The sequence below is a fragment of the Gallinula chloropus genome (assembly GCF_964237585.1).
Source record: "Gallinula chloropus genome assembly, chromosome: 17".
NCBI lineage: Eukaryota > Metazoa > Chordata > Aves > Gruiformes > Rallidae > Gallinula > Gallinula chloropus.
Genome location: NC_140102.1, coordinates 5,410,610 through 5,423,599, shown reverse-complemented (window position 1 = coordinate 5,423,599; position 12,990 = coordinate 5,410,610). Strand labels below are relative to the sequence as shown.

Genomic DNA, 12,990 nt, shown 5'->3' with positions numbered 1-12,990 from the left:
ACTTCTGGAAGTAGGTGTTAATGGAAGGGGAATGGAGGGAGATGCAAACGTTGTAGGTAATGATTCTTCAGGGTTTATAAAATGTGATTTTATATATATATATATATATATGCTAAAAACTAGACACACGTTTATAGATGAATACATACATATATTTCATTTGGTACTCATCAAGAATCATAAATAATGTCTCCATGGAGGAGAACATGGTGGTGGTGACTGCAGATCAGGTGGGCAAAGGCAGGAGGGAGTGCAGAGACCCTGTAAAACATTCCTTTCACATTAGCATACGTTTCTTCTGGTGTGGCAGCACAATAGTTCCTGAGTTCGCTGTGCAAATGCGTTCAGCTTCTTGTTAGTAGCTACTCAAAAAAGCTGAAAGCAAACCAGGGAACTGTCTCTGAGTAACTACTTCCTAGTGATTTTTAAATTTTTTCTTGGTTCATTCCTCCTGCGTGTTTGCTCCCCCTCTCCAACTGCTCTGAAAATTGTATCATGGTTGAATTCACATCGAACTACAAAGCAAGTGGAGAGGCTCGTAGTGTGGTCTGCAGGCAAGTAGGGGAAATTTTGTCTTAATCAATGTACAGTTCTCCATCCTGTGAAAGAAAATTAGCTGTGCAGATACAAAAGAAGGACAAAGCAGCCACACACTGCAGTTCAGAAAACTTTCCATCATTTCTGCTGAATAGGGACCTAGTGTTGCTGTTTCTATAGAGCAACGCTCCATTTGTTTCAAGGAAGTTGTGAAATTGGAGACCCGGAGGAGTGAGGAGGGAGGCTCATTAGGGAAACTTTGTTGTAAGAAGTGCTTCCCAAAATTAAACAGGCTGTTCAAAGGAAGTGCAAAAGTCTGCCCTCAGACTCGCATATATGTCTTGATTAAGATGTATGGCTCTCCCTCTGCACAGGGATTTGTCCTGTGAATGGGAGTGCCACGTTTGGAGGGGCAGAGGAGCTGAGTCAGGAGTCGTTAGCTGCTCTGTCTCCAGGAGTCTTGTGTGGAGAGGTGAGGAGATGGCAGTGAGGCCTCTGCTCCAATCCTCGTGTCCACATAATGCATTTTGTAAAACCCAGTGGGCCAGGCCCTCATAGGGGAGAGGAGTCAGTGCTGATCTCATGGGAGGGGAGGTGCTTGGATGAAATATTTCCACTCATTGTAAGACTTCTCCTCTTGTTGCTCACGGTTTCTTTTGGGGTTTTGTGCCCCATGGTGTGATCTGTGCCTGGTTTGCTGGCTGGGTTCTGCTTTTTTTTCCTTTTCATCTAAGTGGGATTGTTGGACTGGTAACCAAAACAGAGTTAATGAAAGCATCCTTGTTGTCCTCGTGGTTTGGAAGGCCAATGTGTCTGTACTTTTATAAAAACTAACTTGTGAACATGCCCTTCATCCTGTGAGGATTCAGACTGAGAGTGCCTCAGTCTCTGAATCCTCCAAGTCTCACCCTACAGTCATAAAGGGATTCAGATCCACAAGATGCAGTGCATCTCTGCGATAGCTGACAGGAGCAGGGGGACCCAAGAGCACTTTGAAGACAGGAGATAAGGATGGCTCTTTGCAGGAGGAGGCTGAGCTTGGGTGTTCTTCACAAGTGACTGTAAAATAATTGCGTGTCAGTGCCATTCCCAGAGCAAGCCCCTTGCTTTAAGGGAGCTGAGTTATGTGAATGGCTACAAACTGTTTCAAGAGGGAAAATGGGAAGGCCTGGCAGCGTGTGTCAAGGCCAGTGGTCTGTCTCACGTGTTACAAGGCTATTTGCAGCATTGCAGCTACATGTGTTGGAGAAGCAGTCTTTCTAGAAACAAAGCCCTCCCTCCATCGTACTGTTTGGAGGCCAAAACTCGGTTTAAAATCTCTGATTTAAAAACCACTTTGTTTTTAAAATCAAGTTCCAAATGTCCTCACAGTCACACTGTTGGGACTGCCAACATGCTTCATGTTCCACAGCTTCTCTGTAACTGGGAAATCTGCTAAGTCAGACCTCAGCTAAAATCAGCCCATAAACGCTACCGCTGGAGGAGGTGACTTCCCAGTGCAGACTCTGAGCTAGGCTGGAGTCGAAGCGATGGGCTATCAGCAAAGGGGTTTGTAAGTACTGTCGGTGCAGCTGGCCAGACTTCTAGCTGTTGCATTTCTTTTAAAATGTGAGAGCTACAAAGAGCAGTCCTGGACAATAAAAACCCCACAACATTAAAAGCACTGTTCTACTGAAGTGATTCATTCTGATTCTGTGGAGCAGGTTTCTCTTTCCCAGGTACAGCACTGGCTCGTCCTTTCCCTTTTTTCTCTTTCTATTCCTTTGAGCCACCTCTCCTGATTTCTTTGTATCCCTCTTTCTTTGATGAGGCTACTGTATTGTACAGAACAAAAAATCTCACAGTAGCTTGTGAAGAAGCATGGATAAATCCTTCCAGACTTGAGCAAGTGCTCTTAGCATACTCTTACCAACCAATGGTAGAGAGGTCAACATTGCTGTGTAAGCAGGACCAGTAGGACTTGACAGGTGGGTTTTTGTTTATCCATGGGATAACTGTTAGCTCTTTGTGGGACACCAGCAGTCATCCTTGTTGATCAGAGAAGGTAATGTGATTTCTGAACTGTTCCCCTCTCTGCTCACTGTTTGCTCAGGGCTAGGAAGAGTTGTGGAGTTGTGGAGCTGCACTGTGTTCTCTCCTGGGCAGAATTAAAATCAGAAACTAGATTTCAGAGTTTCTGAATGGACTTTTTTTTTCATGTGAAGTTTACATTAGTGATTTTTTTAGTCTGAGGGCTCTACCGAATCTGTTGAAAATTGAAGTGGTTTGTAGCAGCTCTGAAGCAACCCTTTGGGGCTTCAGCATCCACCAATAAATAGTAAGGTGGAGCAGTGCATGTATGAAGTGGAAATCTCTCTGCTAAAACAGTGTATTGCAGACTTTCTGAGGATATTGCTTCATATAACACGTGCTGGTTTTGTGCCTCCCAACTAGCTTACTGTTTAAGAAGGAAAGCTCCAAGCTGTAGCAGCAGAAGGGGACGCTGGGCCTGGGTTTCAGTGTCACTGTGTGATTTCCCAGAGCAGCCCCTGTGCTGAGTGCCCGTCCCTCACACTGGTGTTTGTGGAACTGTGCTGTGAAGCAGGCAGGGAGCTGACCCTGCTTAAAAAAATTATTTAAGCCTCATCAGTTTCTTGAGTATTGGTGAACAGTTTGTATCCTGAAACCAGGACCTAGGGCAGAGGGAGGTTAAAACTTGCCCGCTGATGCAGATAGACTGGAAATCGAAACTTGTCCCTCTAATTCCAGAGCTGGGCTCTGGGGCCAGACCATGGTTCTGTCCTGTAAGCTGCTGCCTCTTATGTGCCCTGGCATAGTGTGTCTGTCCCCTGCGCTGCCCACTGGATGTAACAACTTGTGTTTCTGCCATAGCAATTATGCAAGTCTAAATTGGCGTCCTCTTCTCTCCCCACCCCTGTGCCCTCCCTCTGTGCTGGCATGGGCTTTGCTCTTTCTTGGGATGAGATGCTTCAGAAAGTTGACAGAAAACTCATGCTGCCTTCCTCCCCTGCAGAGAGGAGGAGTCATAGAGTCATAGAATGGTCAGGGCTGGAAGGAACCTTAAAGATAATCAAGTCCCACCCCCTGCCATGGGCAGGGACACCTCTCACCAGCCCAGGCTGCTCAAGGCCCCATCCAACCTGGCACTGAACACTGCCAGGGAGGGACCATCCACCACCTCACTGTGCAGCCTGTTCCAGTGCCTCACCACCCTCATAGTGAAGAATTCCTTCCTAATATCCAGTCTAAATCTGCCCCCCTTCCAGTTTAAAACCATCTTTAATGCTGGTTTGGCTCTCAGCACTACCGGATGTTGGGCTGAACCATGGTGGCTGTAGCCAGCTCTGACACGAGCTCCCAGTGGGGAGCTGTGTGTCAGAAGAGGGCCTGGTGAGTGAGCCTTCAGTCACTGTTTGGGCTTCTGTGCAGTAAAATAAACAAGAAGGTGGTATTTGATACTCCTCCTTTATGCTTTTTCTGGCTCTTAGAAATAAAAATGAAGTATTAAAACAGTTGCCTATGTTTAGCATGTCCGCTGACTTGCCATTTTGGAAGTAGAACCATTTCTATTTTTAGAGCTGAGCTTCCTGTTTGAGCTCTAAGTTTGTCCTTTGCCTAACTCAGTCAAACTCTTCTCACTTAAACTGGGACAGTTTTGCTAAAAACAGTCATGTTCTTGTCCGGATATAAAGAGCAGTAACTCAGCTCTGAGTGAACGTTATAATGAAAATTAAAACCTCTCAAAAGAATGTATTTCCATGATGTCAAAACATGAAAGTGAAACTGAACCGATGTGTTGATGTGGTCACAGTCATCTCAAAGCCTCTGCCTATAAGCAGATGTAGAAATGCATTTTCCACGTGGGAAAACAAACTAGAAGATCTATTTTAGAATAACATCCTCTGCTTTAGTTCATCCAAACTGGAAAACAACTGTCTTATTCTGGAGGATAGCACCCAAAATCCTGAGGATTTTGTGGTTGTTGTTCTGCTTTAGTGTCATAATTTACTTCAGTCCAAAATGACCTTCAAGAGTAGGTCAATGTGTTGACCTAAAAATATGTAATAATATCAGCATGTTCTGAAAGTCTGATGGAATCACAGCTGTACCCATCTTAAGATGTCCTCCTTAAAGGGTGGATACTGGATGCAGGGGTGGTGTTGCCAATCCTTTGACACCTTTCAGTAGGAGGCTAGACCAGAGGAGAGCTGCAGCATGCCTGACCTAATTCACATGCTGATTGGTAACATGAATAGTCATTAACGGTGGTCTTCCATTTCCTAATTGCCAAGGAAATCAAGGCTGGAAGGGTTTCCCATTATAATGGTGAGATTTAAGGAAAAGGCAGTCTAAGGGAAGAGCCAGTCTGGCTGTTTGTGCCATTCTGGTTCTTGATCCTGAGTTCCTTCTCCAGCTTTGGTTCATGCCTAACCCCACAGTGAGCTGATCTGGCTCACCCCATCACCAGAAAAACAGAAGAAAGGAGACTATTTCCCTGATCATTGGTGATCTCCATTTGCTTGTGTTGCAGTCAGAGGGGGAGTGAGTAAGAAAAGGTCAGCACTGCACAGCTGGGACAGGGGAGATGTGAGATCTTTGAGGAGCCAGGAGCTTTAGAATCCTCTCAGCCATCTCCCCAAACCTCTCCTGGATGCAGGAGAGGTTCTCCAGGATCCCTCCGAGCAGGATGCTGGGTTGTGGCTGGATTTTGGCATGTGTTGCCAGCTGCCCTGGGCTCAGCTTGCTCTTCTTTCCACCACTGGTATTATTGGTGGACCACATCACCAGAAATTATGGCTTGGAATTTACAACGTAAATAAGGTCATAACCCCCCAAACTGTCCTGTCCTTGTTGGGGTGTCGTTCTGTGGCACAGGCAGCTTTCCTGAAAATGAAAGGATAAATTGCACTGATCCCTGCCATGCTCCTTTCTCTTTAGGAAAACAAGGAACTCTGCTATTGCCAGATGAATGTGTCACTTCCCAAAATCATTTAATTCCTTTAGGGTGCAAAGGTGCTCTTGATAATGTAGAATACAATGATGCTATAAAAGGCTATTAACGTGAAATTGCTTAATTTTCATAACCTTTTTCCTATATTTTATCTGTTACTATTAAATATATGTTATGCTGAGACATTTTAAAGGAAACAATCAATGGTTCTGAAATAGATTTGGCAGAAAAACCATAAGATTTTCAACAGTTACATCCCTTCCCACTTTTTCCTCAGAACTTGTATTATTTTACTTTCCATAGTTGTTCTTTGTGTGCTAACTCTGTCTTTTCAGCTACCTGGAGCCTGCTTATACTGTAGGTTGATGCTTTTGGATGTTGTATAACATTTTGAAAAGTAAAATCCTTGTTTGTATATGGATTTATGGTTTTCCCCCCCATGTGGTTTTCACCAGCTGAAGTTTCAGAGAGTCACTGAAAATTGCAGTTCATGTTTTGGGTGGATGTAAAGATACGAACTGAGTCTATTTAATGCCACTGAAACACATTATTTGCCCTGAGCCTCCTCCTTTAGTCTTTGCCCCATGGCATTGAGGCTTAAGACTTTTCACTGCCTTAAGCTCTTCCTGTGGACATGCTCTAAATACCTTACCTTTTGTTGCGTGAAAAAACCTAATAACATGGGTTACTGCAGTCTGGCAGGTTTATACCAAATGATAAAGCTGCAGACACTGAAGAGGAGGAAGATACAGTGTCAGGGAGTTTTACATCTCTGTAAGAAGGAAATAATTTAACCCCACGGAAGAGGCTCCTGCTCTGCAGCCGGTGTGGCAGTGTGGGGGTGAACTGGGGAGGGGGGGATGTGTGGAGGAAAGGCGAAGGGGGAGCTGGATGGCTTGGGGACACTTGTTTTGTGGTGGAACAGGCTGTGCCGGGGAAGATGCTGGGTGAGAAAACTACCTGGGAAGCGTGGGGGTGAGAAGTGTGCAAGTGTCGGAGCTGGCCTCCCGTCCCTTTGTTCTTCTGTGCCCTCTGGTGGCATTAGGAGCGATGGTCCTGGGACGGCTCTCAGCCGACCTGGTTCTCACCCTGGCTCTGAAACGCAGGGGATGTGGTGAGCAGCTGCAGCAAGGGCTTTCTGCTCCCATTCCCTCCTGGCTGGTGTGGGATATAGCAATAATCTCCTTTGGGCAGCAGAAGAATATGTGCTTTCCGGCTCCGGGAGCTCCAGAGGGATAACCGGGATGCAAGTCAAAGCCTCAGTCTTTAGGTACAATTAATGTGCTAGTGATGCTAGCAGACTTCCTACAGCACTGTAGGAAAATCTTTCAGCCAAAAATCCTTCTTTAAAACCAAGGATTTTATTTTTTCCCCAGTAAGAAGCATAAAGATTAGAAAGTCCTGGCAGGCCTGTCCCTTGGGTCTGAGGTTGGTTTCTGGGCATAGGCACTATTTGGTACCTTGGGCACAGATCTTAATGCAGTCACAAAGGGTTAAAATACTTCCCCAAGGTAGCTTTATCCTCTTAATGGACAGGCTTGCTAAGCATTCTTACAGAAAGGATATGTCAGGTTCCCTCTGTGGTGAGGGAGTCGCACCTTTTCCTGCCGGTGGTGCGCTGGGGAAGGGACAGCAGCCTGGAAAACACTGGTGTGATTTTGTCTCCTGTGCATTTCTCATACTCTGCTGTGTGGTTCCGTTTGCTTTGCTTATGGACCACCTCTTCCTTCCACAGCTCCTTGTACCAACACTAAATCCATGTCAGGGAAAAGGATGGGCTGTTTTGGAGTCCGGTAGCCTGTGTGAGGTGGAGGCAGGGGAAGGCAGCACTTCACCTAATTAGAAATGGGAAAAGGCAACTCTTGGACCCCAGAGGTTATAGTCCCAGTCCCAGAATTTCCCATTTGTTGTTCTTTGGCAAATCACTACAGGGAGCCTCCCCTGTAAGCCAAGCAAAGTGTGGGGTGCAAATTCTGCAGGGTAGATCTTTGCTGAGTGTCGTTGGAGCTGGAGCCCATCACTCCTGAAGCCTCGGGGTGGACTTGGTGGAGCTGTAACTTGTGAAAGTGTTTGCTGATGCAGGGAAGGTGCCATTGTAACCTGTGTTTATGAAGTGTGGTTTCTGACTACAGGACAAGGTCCACCCCCTGTTGCTCTCAAAGTTAGTTTCCCAAGAAGCCCAGAATAGAGGAGCAAACCTCTGTACTGATCCAACTCGTACCAGGTGGGCAGTGGGAGGCAGGGACACTCATTTTTCTTCCAGGTGTTTGTTTCTATGCTAAAATATATGTATATATGTATATAGCAGCATATAGCAATGTTGTAGGACTTAATCTGTTAAAACCTTTAGAGCATCTTGGTCACTAGACCTCTAAATAACAGGAACAGATATTATAGATGCTATTCCCCCTAAATTTTGCTATGAATTTTACTAATATGTGAGCTGGAGTAACTTGATTATTTTTAAGGTTTCAAATGAAGTGTAGTTCTCAAGTAGCTCTCCCTGACTGATCTGATTTTCCAGCTGACATCTCTGCAACCAATTCTTCCCTCTCCTCCTTGCTTTTGTCTGTTCCTCTTGTCAAAGATGGCACTAGCTTATTTTGTGTCTTTGCAATCCTTTGGGGATTCACTTGTGCTTGATGAGTGAGCAGCAGTAGAGGAGGAAGACATTTCTTCTTCAGGCTATAAAATCCCCTCGGGTGAACCCCAGCATCACCACTCACATCTGCTATGGGAGAGGAAACAACGCCTCTTAATGCTGCACAGGCTTCTCCAGTCAAGAGTTACACTGGAAAAAAAAATCCTGGGAAGCCAAGGCTGAGGTGATGCACGGTGTGCTGAAGCTTTCCATGTCAGCAGTGAGAGATGCTCTGTGCCAGCCAGGGATCCAGGTCTGTGTTAATCCACACGCAGCGAGTGGTGAGCTGAAGTGACAAATATGGTTCACACGAGGGTGAGAGGCTGCCAGGGTTGCCTGGATCCTGCTGGGGCTCGGTCTGCTGCATTGGGCTTGATTGGTGGTGTCCCTTCTTTGAGGACAGGTTGAGAGTGTGGCAAGAAGATATGTTGGAAATGAACTGGTACGTCAAGTTGAATGCACGTGGGAGACATTCAGAAATCCAGCCTGACCTGTCACCGCTTTTTGGAGCCTCCCTGGGCTTCTTTCCCTTGTTCCTTACCTGTCTCTCCTTCTGGATGATGTTTTTTAACCTTCTCCTAGGGGCAGGAGATAGAAGAAAGAGCTGAATCTTTTCAGGAAAGAAGAGAGAAGGTTGGCAGTAAGCCAGAGCCGCGAGGAAGTGGGCAGCGAGCACTGGGCTGTTAACCTGTAATTATATGTCTCAAATTCTGTGAGCAGCACTCCAGGAATCATTATGTACAGGCTTGTGTGATAGTTCTGTGGTTTAAGAGAAAAAACATCCCCTCAAATTACTCTTTAATTTGGAAGTCAAGAGACTATCAATTCAAATCTTAGGTCTTCTGCCTGTAATTGGTAGTCGTGTACATTTAACAAACCTGCTGTTGAACTGGGCCTTGTGGTTTTAATTCATCAGGTAACTGCTGATTTTTCTTTCAGGAGGGATAATTGAGAGGCTGAACAAGGTTGCTGCCAGCAAAGCCGAGCTCAAACCTAGACTGTTGTATGGCAGATCCTGGACTCTGCCACATGTCCTTCAGATGTAGTTTTTTTGGTATCTCTGTGTAACCTCTCTGGGTTGTTGGTGCTGTTTAATCCCCCAGCACCAGGAGGCAGAGATCATGCTGGCTTTTATTTGGGGGCTGTTTTACAGGACTTCACCCTGGTTGTTGACCTGTTGAGTTGAAAAAAATATTCCTCCTAGATAGTAAACAGTTAAGAACACAGCAAAAAACTTTCAACCCCAAACTAGACTTCATTTGTTTCCAAGAATGAATTAACCAAATTGAAGGACTCCTGGGCTGTTTCACACTTCACTAAACTCCCTCCCTATCCTGCCTCAAGGTGACCAACCCTACATATGTCCCTCACTCAGACTAGGGTCCAAATCCTGTTCTCCACTCGTAGTGAAGAGTCTGACTGACGGGCCAGTGGGACTATTCCAGATTTACACTTTATACATTTTTCTTTTTGATTACAAAGCTTTATGGTCCTGAGTTCCTTTCCAGAGCCATTATCACATCTGTCACTGTCGCTGCTATCAGGGGCTAAGGATGTTGCTAATGGAGTGATGTAATCTAAACTATCGTTCCTGCTGAAATCCTGCTCCCAAGCACACTATAGGCCAGGTGCTGTAATTATTAATAATTCCCTCTCATGGCATATATTGTCCCTCTATTTTGTGTTAATGCTATTTATTACAAGTTGCTTCTTCAGCAGCGAAAATGGTTTTGGAGTGGTTTTTTTGGAAGCGTTGTGAGTTTGTTTGCTGGAATCCTTCTCTCCTGGAAATGAGGCATGGCTCTCATGGCCTCTGGTTTGCTCACACACAAATGAACTGCTAATTAGGATGATGAAATTGCCGGGAGAGGTGAAACCTTCCAGTTGGCCAAAGAGAAGATTGTGGATTAATCTGTGTAAAGCTGAAGGCTCCACTAAAACTGCTGTTCAACATTCTGGTGGTAATGAGACTTGTATGTCTGCCACTTGAGAAGCTGAAAGTATGTCCTGGAGTTTTTGTTGAGACATCCAAAGTGGGAGCTCACTCTTCGATGGTATTTAGTGCTTTCATCTCCACTGACGACTGGAATTGAGGATGCTCAGCGATCTATATAAGGTCTTCAGTGGTTTATAGCATCGGGTGATGCAGTTTGCTCTTTATGGATAATTTTTGTACATGAGTAAAAGCATCTTGAGAGGCATATGGATGTTTAGAAAATTGCAGAGTATGATTTGGAGAGCTATTTATCTTGTGTGCCCCCTGCTACCATATTATATCACTTCTTTGTAGATTTTAATGTACTCCTGCTCATGTCAATCCAGGTAAAGGAGGAAACTCTCTGTCTCTGAAGCAGAAAGAAACCAAGTGGCTTGTTCAGTGTTGTGCTGGGCACAAGTCCCACTTCCAGGATAGTTCCCTGCTCACTGTTTTTGTTGCTCAGGACCTGTGGGAGGAGCTGGTGCTGCTCTGCCATCCTCTCATTACAGTTACCCTGCAGTTGTTGAGCATTTATGTGTGTATATAGGTACATACAGGTATATATAATATATAGATATATAATACAAAGGTAAATGTTCTGAAAGTGTCTGTGTGTTTGCAGGAAGCCGACGGATAGTGGATGTGATGGATGTGAACACGCAGAGGGGTGTTGAAATGAGCATGTCCCAGTTTGTGAGGTACTACGAAACACCGGAGGCCCAGCGTGAGAAACTCTACAATGTCATCAGCCTGGAGTTCAGCCACACGAAGCTGGAGAACATTGTCAAGCGGCCCAACGTGGTAAGGGGGCCTGTGCTGATTGATGGTGGGGTTTTTTCAGCCTCTTCCCAGTCAGCAGTTGCTTTGTGAGAAATAAAACATGGAGTTTAAGCAAGGTGATGGGAAGGACCGGTAACTCCTGTCCGTTGTAGCGTAAGGATCTCATTTTTACCTAGGGAGAAAGTTGGTCCCCTTGACAGCAGAACTTAACTTACAGAATTAGGTCCCTGATGAGGTCTTAATCATACATTTTGCACAGGTACCCATTTTCTCTCAAGGTATTTAGGGGAAACTCCATCCCAAATTAAATACCTATCTATTGGTTTTCCTTCTCTAAGGAGAAGGAAATTTAAAGCTATTACCAGGAAGCTCCAATTCTTTATACAGGAACCCTCCTATTAACTAAAAAAATGCTCAGGGGGCTCCAAAACAAAAAAGTTGATGTCACACATTTTAAATGTGGACATTTAGGCATAATTACGTCGCCATAATTACTGCTATGCCAGAATTGGCAGTGTCAGAGAGGAGGGGGTAGATTTGTACCCGTTTTTTAAAGCTGGAGGGCTCTTGTAGTTTTGTTTCCCCATGGAGTCACCAGCAGTGAAACCATGACCCTGTTAAGAAAAATGATTTAATTTATCACTGAAATGTAGCCCTGTGTGGGTGAGAATTAGAGCTCAGTAACACACAGGGGTGGAGAAGATGGCATTAGGACATTTTAGAGTGTCTCCTCAGGTCACTTGGCAGAGACTTTGGGCATCAGTCCTGTTTGCCCAGGGAACAAGGGGGCTTCTTAAGGCAGAACACGTGTGCTGCTTGTGCCCTCTCTGTCTGCTGGTGGCACTGGATGTTGAAGGCACTGCTGGGTGTGAGGCTGTAGCTCCACAATGTTTTGTTTTCAGGTGCTTTTCTCCTCTTTTCTATGTGCTGTTCTAGTTCCACCAGCGGTTGTTTGTCTGGGGGCATCTCTTGCTTATGTAGACAACACAGACAGCATACTCAGTCCTGAGCAGTTTCAAAATAAATGGCAGCTCTAATTGCTGATTTGTGGAACTAATCCTTAAGTAGGGTTTTGTGTTGTTACGTGCATGTCACACAGTTAATATTAAGTGCATGTTTAGAAATTTGTGGAGGTTTTTGCTGCCATTCAGGTGCTAGTGGGCAGTTTGGAAGTGCTCTGGGGAGTTTCTGGTTCTCAGCTGAAGCTGCTTTTCCCAAGCATGACATGCTTGGTGAGCTTTTAAACCATCTGTGAGAATTTCCTGGGTGCTCAGGACTGAAAAATGTGATTAGGTCCCTGTTACCACAGGTGAATGAATACTTCATGCCTGTTTAACATGGTCTGGGTACACAGTTGTTTGTAAAACCAGGAATATTCAGAAAGACAGATCTGCATTCCCATTAGATGCTTGGGAATAGAAGAGAAGGTGCTGGGGCTCAGGGAAACTCCAATGTGTACAGTCAGATACAGGTTGAATACCCTATTTGTGTGATCCTTTGACTTCTGCTGAGCTCTTTCAGCTTGCATGAGGCAGAAACACTGGATTCTTGTTCCCTGTTGTGTGACTGTATGTTGCAGGATCAGGATGTGGGAACTATTTCAGAATCAGGGCAGTAACCATGAATTTGGTTTTCACATGCAACTGTGATATCCATGCAGTCAGTATCATCTCTACTGGCTTTGCCTCTTCTCAAAGCACCCTGTGTTATCAGTGGTACCTGGTGGAGATGGAGAGACAGGTAGGGGCCAGCCCCAGTCTGTGAGAACTTCATGTGCTAGTTGCCATTTTACAAACATCCTCTGGGGATACAGTGGAGTTGACTCATACAAATCAGAGCCATGGGTGGGCCTTTTAAAAAGACTTAGCATTCAGGAGGTGAAGTGGGGTGCTATCCCCCACCGAATCGGACTTCTCCACTCGCGCTGCGCACAGTTAGAGGACAGCTTTGTGCCCCATGCCTAGGGTAGGTCTGGCAGTCCTTACTGACCCATAAATGGATGTTCATTCGCACATCACTGCTTTTTGAGCTGGGTCGGGATGTACAGCCACACTGTGGCCAAAAGCAGCACTACAGCCTGCCTTGTTGGCCTTGCCAAGTTAA

General features: G+C 45.3%; 1 protein-coding gene across 1 annotated transcript in view; it reads left to right on the top strand.

Moving 5' to 3' along the window:
- The window catches only part of KDM2B (lysine demethylase 2B), a gene marked incomplete at its 5' end in the record, with an annotated part of 115,978 nt that overhangs the window by 18,579 nt on the left and 84,409 nt on the right, over positions 1–12,990 (top strand). Inside the window, one exon of the mRNA XM_084271930.1 lies at positions 10,730–10,908. Coding sequence (XP_084128056.1) covers positions 10,730–10,908 — 179 coding nt within the window. The remainder of the gene's footprint in view (positions 1–10,729; positions 10,909–12,990) is intronic.